The following is a 14303-nucleotide window of genomic DNA, read 5'->3' as shown; positions in this document are numbered from 1 at the left end:
GGCCCAAATCTGCCCCCTGGTGGATAACTTTCTGCTGTCTACGCGTTCGAAACGGTTATAAAATTTTTTAAAAAAAAGCAAGTACGTCAGCGAACCGAGAGTCGTGACGTCGCGTGGGAACCGACGTATTCGACGAGCCGACTTTACAAATGGAACTAAACTCTCACGGGCGTTAACGCTGCAGACGCTGGTGAACAACGGTGAAACGTCGTGCCGAGAGCCACCGACAGACAGCTCGGTACGACGGCGCCGTCTCGTCTGTCTGTCGATGCCTCCGGGACCGACGCCGCGATTCGATCGTTTAAAAAAAAAAAAAAAAAAAAAAAAAAGAAACAAAAAACAACAAATTGACAGCATAAAACCCAATCAGTGCCTCATCCCGTCCCGGTTGTGCGTTTGGACCCTCGGTTGCCTCTTCTCCCGCGTGAGCTGCCCGACCCGGCCGTGGAGCGGGTTCAGGAGGCTCTGCAGGACGCCGTCACTCTGCTGCTGCTGCTCCTGGTGCGGTTTGTTTTTCTCCTGGCTCTTGGTGCGGTGGACGTGGTGGTGGTAGTTCCCGTTTTGTTGCTCGTTCTGGTTGCCGCGGCGTTGCTGAGCGACCGACTTGTGGTAGGTAGCGGCTGAAAAGACGGACGGGGGAAAAAAAAAAATACAAAAAAAACATTTCAAAACATTATTTGTAATTCTGGGGGGGGGGGGACACAACAACAACAACAACAACAACAAAAAAGTGCTGATACAGTCCCTACAATCTGGACGCCCTAACGTGGACACTCACGGCTCGTGCAGGTGACTTTGGGCTCGTCCCATTGGCCGTTGGGCTGGCAGCTTATGGTGGGGACGTGCCTCTGGATGAAGCCCTGTTTACAGTGATAGCGGCACAGCGAGTTGATCTCGTAGCGAGGCTTCACGGCCCCGAACACCCGAGCGTCCTTCACCACAGGCGGCTGCCCGCATGACACTGGACGGTAAAGGAAACGAGAGAGTTTCAATGCATCGCGCTCTTTCAGCTCCGTTTTTGGTCTCCACCGGCAGCTAAATGCGCCACAGTGTTCACCGGCTGGTCCCCAACGGTGTCCGTCTTCTGTTTGGCGGCAGAGTGCGGGGCGCGGTTCAAAAAATAAATAAATAAATAAAAACCCTAAGCTAAACAAAAACATTAACGTTTTTTTCCGGCTCGTAAAAAAAAAAAAAAAAAAAAAAAACAAGCTGAAAGACGCTAAAAAAAAAAAGTCTCAGACAACTTTCAAGTTCCCCCCCTTTTTTTTTTTTTTTTTTTTTTTTTATATCTGATCTGATGATAATATGCAGATATTAGCGCCCCTTTAACGGAGCAGCGTGAAGGATTTTGTGGCATCTAGTGGTGAGATTGCAGATTGCAACCAACTGAAAAGCCCTCCTCCTCAGGAGCGTACGTTTGGTTTGTCTCTTCTGGGCTGCCGTACAAACATGGCGGTGCAACACGGCACGTCCATTCCGCTCTGCGCAGATTTTGCCTTTACATGACTAGCGTTATGATTTATTAATCCCCGATCTCTACCAATAAAGACTATGAAACAAGAAGAGGTAAAAGAAAGAAGAAAAAAAAGAGAAAACGTAAGCCGTGTACAGCAAAACACTATTTTTGGCGGTGAAATTATTATTATTTTATTTTTTTTAATGCCTTTGAATGCCTTTTTTTTATGCTGACACGATGCAGTCGGTCAGAATTGGTTGAAAGATACTTTTATTAATTACAAAACAGGCATCACTTAAACTTCTAATTCAATTTACAGTATCTGTAGATGATATAACCCCCCTCCCCCCCCTTTTCCCGCGTCCACACAGCAGGGGGCGCTGCACAGATATCCTGAGTTTTACTACTTAGTTTTAACCGCTGCACGGACGCTAAATGTTCACGCACACTATTTGTGTCTTTAAGATCTGCCTTAAGACCGAGACGCCTCAAATGACGTGACGTTTTTTTTTTTTTTTTTGTATATTGGATTTTTTAAAATGTGAAAATCCTCACCGGGCCCATCGGCGTGTTTCCGTGCGTACCTGTTCCCTTTTTGCAGGTGAAGGTCAGGTGATAGTTGCAGGGCACGTCGTTCCACTGGCCTCCCTCGTGCCAGATCATCACCACGCAGTCCTCCCCCGACTGGAAGAAGCTGTCCGGCTGGTTCGGCCTCCACTGGTCGTATTGCTGTCGGAGCGCAACGTTTATTTTCACTTTATTGCGAAACACCCAATAAACTCTGCCGGCGAACAAGGAATTCAGTTACAAGCCTTCGTTCCTTTGAGGACACGGGCGGGCCATCTATCAAAAAACCGGCTTTGCTTCTACTTCATGTTGAGAAATTCAAGACGCCGGCTATCAAACGCTGCAAATAAAAAAATAAAAAAACATCCAGCGCTGGCTGTGCAAAAAGAGAAACGGTACACCCGGGATAAAAAAAAAAAAAAAAGAAAGTCTGCAGCTCTTTATCCTCACCGACTGTCAGCATAAATGAGGTCTTTTCAGAAAAGATGCGTCTCGGGGGGTGCGATGGTGTCAGAAACACGCCGGGTGATATAGAAAATAAATTCAGCAGGTCTTTGAAGTCAGTGATAAATCAATCAATACACACAAAAAGTTTTTTTGTTTTTTTTAAAAAAACTGCCTTTGGCTTCGTCTGCATACGTCACGGACACCGTGGAGCTATAAACGAAATATCAAGGAACAAATATCACGAGTCTGCGGCGGGTTTTTTTTTGTTTGTGATGTGGTCCAGGTGAGTCTCCGAAAAAGACATTTTAAGGCTCCACATTGTAAACAGATGGTACGAAATGGGGCAACACGTGACGGTGCGCAAACGTACAAAACGCGTTTTTAATTTCAATTACCACAAGTCGGTAAAAACTCTTTCTTTCCTCCGCGTTTCCGTTCCTTTGCGGCAGTTTACCAATGCGACTCGGCACTTAAAGTGTTGAAAGTCGTCAGTAATCGGTTGACTTTTGACGTTTTCAGTGTCTCCGCTGCAAACTTTGCTTGAAATACATTTAACTGGATGTTATTTCTCTCGTGTTTTTCTGATTTCACAACACCAACATGTGTCCGTGTTCGCCGGAGGATTGTGACATACTGAGGTTGAGGATGTTTTTGAAAACCTTTGCGCTGCGCTTTTCATGTGCGAATAACAGCGATGACATCGCGACCTATCCCCCCCCCCCCCCCCCACGAGGAACACGCTTCTTACTCTACATGCGACTGGATGTAATTCCTAAAGGCAACAGAGAGCGGCGCTGTTGAGACGGGCGACTCCCGCAGGCCTGAATAAACCCCACAGCTCTGCAGCTTGTAGACGGCGGGACGCGCGCGCGCACACGCACACACACACACACACACACACACACACACACACACACACACACACACACACACGCACACACACACACACCAGTGAGTTCCTTCAGTTTAACGCCACACTGCGCAGAACATGGCCTTCGACATACTACGGGCCGATTTTTCCCCTCGTCAGGGTGTGCCTGCTCTCTGAATGATAACACATGACAACAACAGAGTCCCCCCCCCCCCCCACCCCCCCACCCAGTCTCAGGTTTCCAAATGTCTCTCTGCTCTCATCTGGCCCAGTTCATTCGGCTCACATGCCGCAACAGCTGAGCGACTCCGGCAGACGTGTGTGTGTGTGTGTGTGTGTGTGTGTGTGTGTGTGTGTGTGTGTGTGTGTGTGTGTGTGTGTGTGTGTGAGAGAGAGTCTGTCATCGTGACTAATACAACGCAACGAGCCGCAGCGCTACCTACGACGCAGTCAGACAGACAGACATTTCCAGCTCATAAGTCTGCGCAGGTTTCTTTTGGTTCATTCTGAGTAACGTGGCGCCGTGTTGTTAAGCTCAGTGTTTTGTGTACTTTCTGTTTCAGAGACGCAGCAGGGCGACGCTTCTTTTCTGTAAGTTAGAACGATAAAACGGAATAAACTCTCTTCAATAAAAAAAAGAAAAAAGTCCAAGCTTGTGGTTTGTGTCTCTTTGAGGTTGTTTTGTGTCTCTGTGGTTGTTTTGTGTCCCTTTGAGGTTGTCTTGTGTCTTTGTGGTTGTTTTGGTTGTTTTGTGTCTCTGATGTTGTTTTGTGTCTCTGTGGTTATTTTGTGTCACTTTGTTATTGTTTTGTGTCTCTTTGTGGTTGTTTTTGTCTGTTTTACAGTCTTGTATTTGAGCTCTCCGATTTTAAAAGAAGAAATATTAACAGTCACCTCGTACATATACTGTGTTTTTGCATAATCCACCAGTGTATTTTCTCCATTAAGCAAATTATTAATGTCGTTATTAACGACATTTCAAATAATGGTGAACATTTCGTTTCCCTCTCAATCAGAATAAGCGTCTTCGGATTGCTTTGTTCTATTGGATGGCGGCAGATGACACATCGATTAGACGGATCTGCGTCTTACCAACGTCTTCCCGTCGGTCCATCTGAAGTCTCTCTCAAACATCTTGTCGTTCAGGCCGATCCACTGGTAGTCACTGCCCAGATCTGCGGAGGGGAAACGACAAAAAAAAAAAAAAAAAAAAAAAAAGCATTACAGGAAAAGTCCGAGGACGTTATTACAAGTTAAAGGAATATCGGAACAAAAATCCTTCACAATCTGTCCAATAATGGTTGAGATATTTTTCGACTAACGTTAGCATCTGCAGAGCTACGCTGCTAGCGTGGCCGACAACTCTTATTATCCTTTAAGATAAGGCTTGTTTGTTATGTTGCTCCTTCCTCCGATCAGCGAGCTGACAGTCGGGCCTCGGGGATTGGACCGACAACACCTAGCGGAGCATCCCCGACACTGACGACGGACCGAGCGCCACTCTGACATTTGAGGCTGCACGATCGAAACATCGCGGACTTACGATTGACGTAGATTTGCTCCTCGTGGGACAGGATGCTGGCCAGGTGGGCTCCGTGCAGCCGACACTCCCTCTCAGCCGCGTCCCACGTCCGGCGGTGCGTGAAGTACTTGTAGCAGTGAGACTGAAACTTCTGCCAACCGAAGCCACAAACCTCGGTGTCTGCAGAGACGAGAAACATGGAAGAGTTCAAGAAGCTTTCAAACCGGGTGGTGAAAAAGACATAAATACGAGGTGCCATTAAAAGAGTTCGGAGTATTCCCAAGTTGCGTCTTTCGATCGACGTCGGCACCCGAGTTTCGCACATTTGGACCGCTGGTGCTTGAACATTTGTGATTTCACCGTGGACCTGAAACTGGAGCAGAGAAATGTCAAGATTTTGGGTCAAATTCTCAGGGGGGAACGAAAGAAGTCGCACGGAGTCAAATCCGGAGATAAACCGGCCCGTTTTCAAAGCGCTGTCAGCGGGGCGTGTTGTCATGCTTGGAGAACCCCGTTGCCATGGCGCCACAGTTCAGGTGGTTTGTGTTCCCTGCGTTTTAAAATTCGGTGACCCGGTGTCTCCTGACCCGACGCGCCTTCTTCGGTCTTGGACGGTGAAGCTCCGCCTCCTCTTGAAACGTTTAAAGTCACTCAGAGCGCCTCGCCCGGCTCGTCGCTTCATCGCCGCAGACTTTCTGAAAGCGTTTCGAGGGGTCTCCGTTGACCGTTTCCAGAGTTTTGACCCCAAAATCGGATGTTTCTCTGCTCCGGTTTCAGGTCCGCGGTAAAATCGCAAAACGTTCACGTGCCGGCAGTCACAAAAAAAAAAAAAAAAACGCGTGGAACTCAAGGCGCTGATGTCGATCGAGAGACGACACTCGGAACACTTCCTCGTGCGCGATGTTGCTTCCTCCTTCTCCGTGAGCGTCGCTGTGCTGCGTTCAACGGGAACAGACTCTGAACTTATTGACTGCACCTTGAATGTGTCTAAACGAATCACCACGTTTCTTCTGTGGAGTCGTGCGGCTCCACAAATTTTCCACCTACCCCTGCATGCACCTCTGGTTGGCCGTCACTCCTCTGACAGTCTGGAACACGTTTTTTTTTTTTTTTTATGCCTTTAACTGGATGATACACACGAAGCTGTCCAAAGCTGGTTGATTTGGACGCAATGCTGTCGTAACAACGAACCCACGGCGGCTACACAACAGCTTTGATTTGTTTACTTCTCCTCGGACTCCGCTGTTCTGGCCAGAGGGAGTCGAGGACCGAGTTGAGGTCCAGCTGGGGAATAAAAGCCCCTCGCTGAATGAGCTCAGTAACACACACACAGTTGGACTTCATTAACACGCACAAACATCCAGTTGTTTGCAGGTCAAACAAACAAACACACACACACACACACACACACACACACACACACACATTTAATGTACCACACACACATTTAGTTTGATATACAATGACTTGAAGTCCCTTAATCAGCTCTGCTTTGTCAGGCTCAACAAACAATGGCTGTTTTGTATCAGTGCCTCCACAATAAAGTGTTTGCCAATAAAGCCGTGATGGAAAGTTTGCTGTCGGGCATATTCGGGCCGCCTCGTCTTAATGACTCCGCTGTGGGGAGCCACCTGGAGGGTCAGGTGAGGTCTCTAATAAACGCGGCGCTGTAAATGCGACGACTCTCCTCCCGGCAGTTTGAAATTACCGGAGTACCGTTCGGACGCCCCCTCCCCCCACCTCTCCCTCCCCCCACCCCAGCCTCATCCGGGGAGATGAAGGAGGGAGCCTGAATGGGTCGGAGGCAGTATTTAGCCGAACTGATTCGATGCCACACAGCTGCAAAAGCTTTCTTGCAAAATAATAGAGCAATTATCTGTTGAGTTTTTTTTTTCTCCGTTTTTTTTTTTTTTTTTCCCCCTCCTTCGTCTTCTTTCCACTGGCAGAAAGCTGCAAGAGGACAGCTGTGTCTCTGCTTCACTGTCTGCAAACTTCTGCATGTATCAGGAAGGAAAACTGCGCAGCGAACAGCCCATAATTTACATCTAAGTTTCTACATGACGTCGTGCACGCTGCACACATCCTTCACATGCATGTGCACGGCGGTTACACCCTGAGGATCAACTTTCTATCCCAGCCCTCCACCTTCTACCAAGAACTGACAACGGAAAGAGAAGCAGAGCAGCTGGGAAATTAAATAAATCACAGCTTTTCCGTTTCTTTGCTGCGTCTCAAATCGTCTTTTTGCAAGTCAAGTCATTAGTGAGCAAATTAATGTTGCGCGAATTGTTTATTATTTCCAAATAATGTGTAAAATATAGGTCTATTTGACAATCAGACTGCAGGCCCCATACAGTCCTTTTTTAATAAGGCTGCCTTTAAATCAGATCGACATGTACGGATGCAAGCAAATAGGAGTGTGCATCCTCAGTCACAGACGAGCTACGTGATGTAACCTTGGAGACAGGATAGCGTGGGACGGTCGGGGAAACCCCGTCTGTGTGTTATCTATCCATCTAGCTGTTTATTTACACACTTTTTGCATATAAATTGCATGAAATAAAAGCTAAAGTCAGTCTCTATCTTCGTCTTGCTGTCGTGTTTTGTTGTGGTTCTCAAATTGAAATAGCAGCAGCAAAAATATCCGTTTCATTCCCATGTTGTGCACAATTAAAGACATGTGTTTAATGCTTTCCAAACATAATTATCCGATCACAAGTTTAGGAAATGATTGCAGGCAGAAAGTTGGACGAAAACTGCGTTTAAACGCACTGAAGAAAAATAGCAACAAAGTTTTCACAATTGAGTTTAAAGATATACTGCTCGTAAAATTTGTTCATAAAAGGAACTGCGCTGCAGTCGTTAATGGAGCTGCTTGTAGTCTGATGTCATAACTACTCTATGTAAAAAAAGAGAATTTGGCTTTTTCATGTCAGCTTTGAAACTTAATCTTACTTTTTTTTTTTTAAGAGCCATCTTAAGTCTCGTCACTGAAAACTGGTGCGTTGTCCTGGAAAATATGAATCCTCTTGTGTGCCTGAACCTCGATAAGCTGCTGAGTAATGGCAGAACTATTGGAGAGGCTGGAACTAATCTGCTGAGGAGCCGACGCCCGGTGATGGAGGACAGCCGAGGACCACAAGCCCAGTTCCGACACTTTATTTACCTGCGCCCGTGTGTGTATATCATTGTGCACGCGAGGAGCTACAACATCTGTTGACATCGTTTATAAATATTTAAAGGATTATTGCAGCTTATTGCAACTTGGCTCTTATTTTCGTAGTTCCTGTCAACAGTCCTGTTCACAATAACAATAAAACTTAAGAGGAATTCCGCGAGGTCGAGAAATAAAAGCAGACGGACAGGTTGGGAAGAAACGACAAAACCTGCAGCATTGCGGGAAAATAAAATCGAACAGTAAAACAGTCACAAGTCAATATTCATCAAGTTACCTAATTTCTGATTCAGGTTTGAGCTACGATGTGCTGAAAATCCTGTCAAGGATCATGAACTTAAATTATCACCGGCCAATATTTGATCCCCCTCTGAAACCTAAAACTTTAGAAAGGGATAAAGGGGGATAACTGTTTACTTTGAGCTTTTCCTTGCTCACGGAAAATGGTGGAAACCAGCAAGTGATACTTAACAGATAAATACAACACCAATCCACATGAGAAGTCAAATGTGGAAGTCTTTAGCGTACATCTTGCGACGTGTCGCTGGTTAAATACGGTAGCTGGAAAGCGAACTTCTAATGAACCAGCCAGCCAGGAGCATGCCAGCACTAAGCATAACACTAACAATACCAACTATAACAATAACACTGTTGACTGTGTTTCTTGGTTGTTTGTATATAATATATATAGATATATACTGTACTGTTTATACTGTGCATTTTATATTTTTTACTGCTATTTTATTGCTTTTCTATTATTATCTTATTATCTTATTGCTTCTGTATGCTGCTGTAGCGAAAAAATTTCCCCTCGGGGATTAATAAAGTAACTACCTAACCTAACCTAAGCGGCCTCGTTAACTCTCAAAGCTAACAGGCTCGGCTAACAAGTAGTCAGCTAACAGGTAAACAAAAGTCTGCAGATAATTCAAAAGCGTTTGACCACAGACTCCTGTCTCATAATGATTTCTCTGTCGAGAAGGACTTTACCAGTTTGGGGTTTAGCTGTACGGAGTCCCCCCCAAGCATCGTAGTCACATAAAAATTCATATGTATGAATTAATAAACTGAGAGAACAGATTAATAAACCACGGGTCCGTGCTGCCCACGGAGTCAACAAAACTATGAGGAAAATGCCCGCAAAATATTAAATCCTGAATTGTCAACACGTACGCCATGCTGGCTACCTATTTCACAGGTGCTGCTGCTGAGTTTGCCAATCAGCGCAGTCTATTATCTCCTGATTTATTAATACGTACATACGGTTTATTAATACCCTTCCTTGGTGTGTTTCTTATCTGTTCACCTAGAAGAAGACAGCTTGTTATCAGTGTAACTTTATCTGTTAAAGTTTGACTGTAGGTGGAAAAGTTTACATGGACTTAAAAGCAAATTTGCCAATTGAATGAACACGAAGTTTCGATGTTTAAAAACCGATAAGTCACATAAATTCTACGACATATTTTAGAATCAAGATACACGTGTTGTATTCGAATTTGAATCTGAACGAATTAAACGTCAACTCTCACTGATTTAAGATGTTACTTTAAAGTTCCGAAGCAGTTGCTTCAGTCGTCACACTTACAAGAGGGGGAAAAAAAAAAAAAAAAAAGGTCAAAACTACATGAAAATAAGACCCAAGTTGTAATAAACTGCAAACGTTCTGCTTCGTTTTGTATATTTTTTGAATGACAGGGCTGCCTATAGTGACTGACCTTGTTCGCAGAGCTCTCCCACGTAGCTGGGCAGGCAGAGACAGGTGAAGGAGTTCACCCCGTCCAGACAGGTGGCTCCGTTCAGACACGGGTTCGACTGGCACTCATCGACATCTGCGGACACGCAACACAAAAGCCGGCGTTATTACCCGTCGTCCGTCTGTCAGTACGAGGTCGGCCGGTCGGTCCGGTCGGCCGGACGGGGGACCCCGCGCGCTTCTGTACCTGTTTCGCAGTGCTGTCCGGTGTATCCGGACGCACAGACGCAGATGCTCTGAGCTCCTCTTTTGTGGCAGGAGCCTCCATTCAGACACGCGGCGGCTGAGCAGGGCAGCAGATCTGCACACGACACGACGAGAACGGGAAAAAAAACATTCAAATCAACACCGGTGACTGCGTCGTCGGCGGAGCTGTGATGTCCCGCAGCTCCGTCTGGGTCTTTACGTTTACGGCCACGGCTTGGCGCCGCAGGCCTGTCGGTGTTCGCCATCAGAGGAAACCCTGTTAGGGCTGGGTACTTTTGAGACGGCTTCCTGGAGGATACTTTTTATATTTAATGGAAGCCATTTTCAGAAAAAGAAAATCACACATTACTGTACACATTTTTTTGGTTTTCCTGCAGTTTTGAGGGGGAGAGTGTAACCTTATTTTTTTTTTATTTTTTATTTTTCTCTGTAGCTACAATTAACAGATTGTAAACGCATCACATGCAAGTTATTACCAGACTCTACAATTTACAGATGTTCTCTAAACGCCTTACATGCTATCTGGTGTTCTAGTGTAACATTTACTTCTGTATGAAGGCAGCATTTAAAAGCAAAAAAATGTCCGCGTGGATGTAGCCCAGGTATCAAAACTTGGCACCGAAGGTCGAGGCTTTTTTCGATAGTAAATGGTACCGTACGAATTTGGTCGGTACCATAAAAGTCGTGCTATTTACAGAGTTTGGAGAGTTGGCTTGATTAATTTTTTTTTACAAAGCCAAGTACACAGGCAAACTAGCCAAGAAAAAACAGTTTTTGGTTTTCTCTGACTTAAGAATGCTAGCTAACTAGCTTGAGGAACCGATCGCTGGTTCCTTAGCCAAGGAAAGGCTCAGGGCCAAACTGTGGTATTTTGCGGGGTTACACATTAAATTAGAAAAAGTTAGCAGCTCTGTATTGAGCTTTTTCAAGTGATGCCGAGATCAGAAATCGCCCAGCGACAAAAGCGTTCACGTACCTCTGATGTTCACGGTGCTGGCCTCCACAGAATAAGCCGAGTCAGTGCCGGTTTCCGGTTGCTCCGTCGCCCCGGCCTCTTCGGGTTTCTGAGGACGGCCCTCCAGCAGCGAGGGGAGGATCTCTTTGTTGTAGTCCACAAAGTCTTCCTCTGGTAGAGGGGTGGCGGCCGGGTCGGGGATCAGAGCCCACTGGGGGACGGAGTGGGTGCTTTGGTCAAAAGTATAAAAGGGCGAAGGAGTGGAGAGCGTGGTCATGCCGACGCTCTGCGTGGCGCTCCTGGTGGACGTCTCAGTGTGGCCTCTGTAAAGCTCGGTGTCGTCGGAGGTCATCAGTGGAGGCTCGGTGGTCACACCTGGGCGTTTCTTATCGTCTGTGGCAGCGAGGGAGGGGTGCGTTGAAGGTTCGACCGTGCTGATTATTTCGGAGGTCCTGTCCCTCGTGTCTGTGGTGAGCGTGGTTTGGTCTCCGAAAGTCACAGCTGCCGCAGCTGGTAAAACAGTAACGGTGACCTCTGCGGGAAGGTCGGACAGACCACCCTGTTGCCCGGACGCCTCCTCCTCCCCGGACAGCTGCTCTGCACCCGAGACTGGTTCAACGGCTGGTGAAACTACAGGCCCTTCTGTGACTTGGATATCCGCTGCAAGTTGAGGCCGCTCGGTGCGAAGGGTGGAGTAAACCGGTGGTAGCGTGCTGGTAAGCACGGGCGTCTCCGGCGGATCGGCGTCTTGCCCCGAGGCCTCGTCCTCTCCAGAGGCAGACCCTTCCAAGTCCTCCGTCTGGGCCCGTGTGGTGGTTTCTGTCGGTTCTGTGTCGGGGGTAAAAGTGGGAAGCTCCGTCCATCCGACTTCCGTCTCGTCGGTCATCACATCGGACTCGCGGCCTGGAGCCGTAGTGGATAGAGCACCGTCCGCAGAGCCCTCCTGCGTCGCACCTAACTCGTCATCCGCGGGGCGGGTTGCGGGACCGTCCGTGTCCTCGGGGGCAGGCCGGGAAACACCAGGGAGGACTGCACCTGATGGTGCGGTGCCTGCGGCTGCTGACGAGACAGACGGCGTGTATGGAGTGGTGGTCGTCGTTTCATCTGGTTCTGGAATTTTGGGTCTAAGTAACCTCGTAAAATAATCAGGGCCCAATTCGATGTCACCCAGGTTGCTGTCTGCAGGGTGAGTTTCCTCTGTGGGCGTCTCCTCTGTGTGGATTTCTATGACACCGTAGTCAAACAAAGTCACGCTTGCGGTCTCCTCCCTCTCCTCCTCCACCTCCACTTTCTCCTCCACCCGGACAGGTGTGGCCGTCTCAAACTGATCCCCTCTGGCCTCCTCTGGCTGCTTAGGCTCAAACGTCACCTGGACGGAAATTACAGAAGAATCAACATGTTTTTATTGTTATTTTTTGGGCCATTTTTCCTATCAATGCTCATTTTATCAGCAAAAAAATATTCAATGACAATTTCGTTTTCACAACAAACTGACCCACGAAAAAAAAAAAAATATTGCAGCAGCTTGAATTTCAATAACATTACGTCTGTGCTAGTAAAGCTTATCTAGCAGTACCAGTTGTTGGAAGGAAACAGGTGCAGATTTATGGACTAAATTTAACTACAGTTCCGCTAAAATCAGACGAGAAGCAACAAAAGCCGGAACAAACCCTGAAAACATGAACACCAACAAAGGCTGGCGATGAATACCAACTGGTCAAAGCAGGACCCGAAACTTCCAGGTGCCTCAAATACCCCAGGTTCACTTCATGTAATTAGTGCCGACATAATTTCATTCATCCCAAATTGACAAACTGAAGCTATCTGTTAGTTAAACACTCCAGCGTATCGACGGTACCTCGTGTTTTCCATTGACGAAGCTGATGGCTGGAGGCATGTTGATGGGGGAAGGCTCGAGGGAGTCGGAGTCCCCGCTGCCGAGCAGACCTTCGCCAGTCCCCTTGGAGAGGTCGGTGAAGTTGGGGATGAAGGGATTGGAGATATTCATGGGCCGGTTCAAGATGTCCAGGAGGCGCTCGACTAAAGACAGACGGGAAACATAAGAAATCGAGTTTAAAAGTCACGTAAGAAAAGAAAAAAAAAAGAGATAAGAACAATAAAGCAACAGCAATGATTGTATTCCTTCCTTAAAGAACTGCGTCAACACGGGGACGGTGTCGGGATTGTAGGACCAAAATTGTTGTTTCCATCCAATCGCAAATAGCCCTTATTTTATTTTTCATTTCAGAGGTGAATATTGTACTTTTTACTGCAGTACATTTATGTAACAGCTGTCGTTTCTCTCCAGCTTAATGAGTCTATAACATTTTCGGTATTTTTAAAAGATTAAAGCAAAGTTTGCCAACCAGTTTGGCTTGGTAAATACAGCTCATTGTCATATTTCGGATGTTAATGAATTGTTTATAGTTTTACCAAAGAAAAGATTTCCCCTCTAAACTCCTCACATGGTTTCATTTAAAATATTGTGCAAGGCCCAAACAGCCAAAGATGAAAGAAATATACAAAGAAAAATGTTCCAATTTGAACTTTGCTTTTTCTTTTTTCTTTAATTATTTCACCATCTGTGATTTATTTTTTTGACCCTTTAAAGGGGCCCGACCCCCAGGTCGGAAACCTATGAACTAGCACCATCTCAAGCAGCTACGACAGTAAAAATTCTTTTAGTAAAATTTTTAATATTTCCCAACCTTTACTTAAGTAGGAATTTGAAAGCAGGGCTGGTACTTTCCCGTACTTTTGCGTCAAGTTTTTGCTCCTTAAAGTAAAAATAAAATTTCATTTCTGATATTGATTAAAACGAGCCAAACAGCATATCTGGATGGTTAACAGTCGGAGGTCTGTGCTGCTTATGATTAATGCCAGTCGGTGCCAGAGGCCGCTCTCGAACAATGCATGCTTGTGCCTCTTCATTAAGACTTTATGGTACACATGGAGGCTGCGTCGTGGGAAACTGGAGCGAAAATACGACATAAACCTGAGTTTAGAAAACAGAAAGACGCGTTGACTGAATGAATCCGACTAATTAACTTGGCACCGCAGAGATTTTTCATCGTGACGCTCGATGCTTTTATTCTCCTAATTCCTCCAGACGGGGTGGGGAAGGAGGAGGGTGGGGGTTCTCCAGGGGCCCATCGTCTAATACTCCAACTACAATCAGAAGATACTTAGGAATCAAGAGAAAATAACCCCATCAGGAAGTCCCTGGTGGGAGTTTTTGGACTTCTCAACAAGAAATGCTAATAACAACTCCCCCCCCCCCGAGCCTGCACTTGGTAAGTCTGGTCAATTTAACCCATCCTTGGTGGTAAAAACAACTAGTCGAAATGAAT

At 46.3% G+C, this 14303-nt stretch overlaps 1 protein-coding gene across 1 annotated transcript in view; it reads right to left on the bottom strand.

The window, feature by feature from the left end:
• Positions 1–309: 309 nt before the first annotated feature.
• vcanb (versican b) overlaps positions 310–14303 on the bottom strand; it is a 30218-nt gene continuing 16224 nt past the window's right edge. The window contains exons 8-16 of the mRNA XM_069700988.1: positions 12812–12993; positions 10975–12322; positions 9979–10092; positions 9754–9867; positions 4885–5043; positions 4434–4516; positions 2041–2185; positions 779–961; positions 310–620 (exon numbers count right to left, since the gene is read on the bottom strand). Of these exons, the coding sequence (XP_069557089.1) occupies positions 367–620; positions 779–961; positions 2041–2185; positions 4434–4516; positions 4885–5043; positions 9754–9867; positions 9979–10092; positions 10975–12322; positions 12812–12993 (2582 nt within the window). The 3' untranslated portion in view covers positions 310–366. The remainder of the gene's footprint in view (positions 621–778; positions 962–2040; positions 2186–4433; positions 4517–4884; positions 5044–9753; positions 9868–9978; positions 10093–10974; positions 12323–12811; positions 12994–14303) is intronic.

The sequence above is a fragment of the Brachyistius frenatus genome, unplaced genomic scaffold (genome assembly GCF_029030835.1).
Source record: "Brachyistius frenatus isolate BFR_SWC_R1_liver_20210118 unplaced genomic scaffold, ASM2903083v1 Contig_35, whole genome shotgun sequence".
Taxonomy (NCBI): Eukaryota; Metazoa; Chordata; class Actinopteri; family Embiotocidae; genus Brachyistius; species Brachyistius frenatus.
The sequence above is the reverse complement of the archived record's forward strand: the minus strand, read 5'-3'. Positions and strand labels throughout refer to the sequence as shown.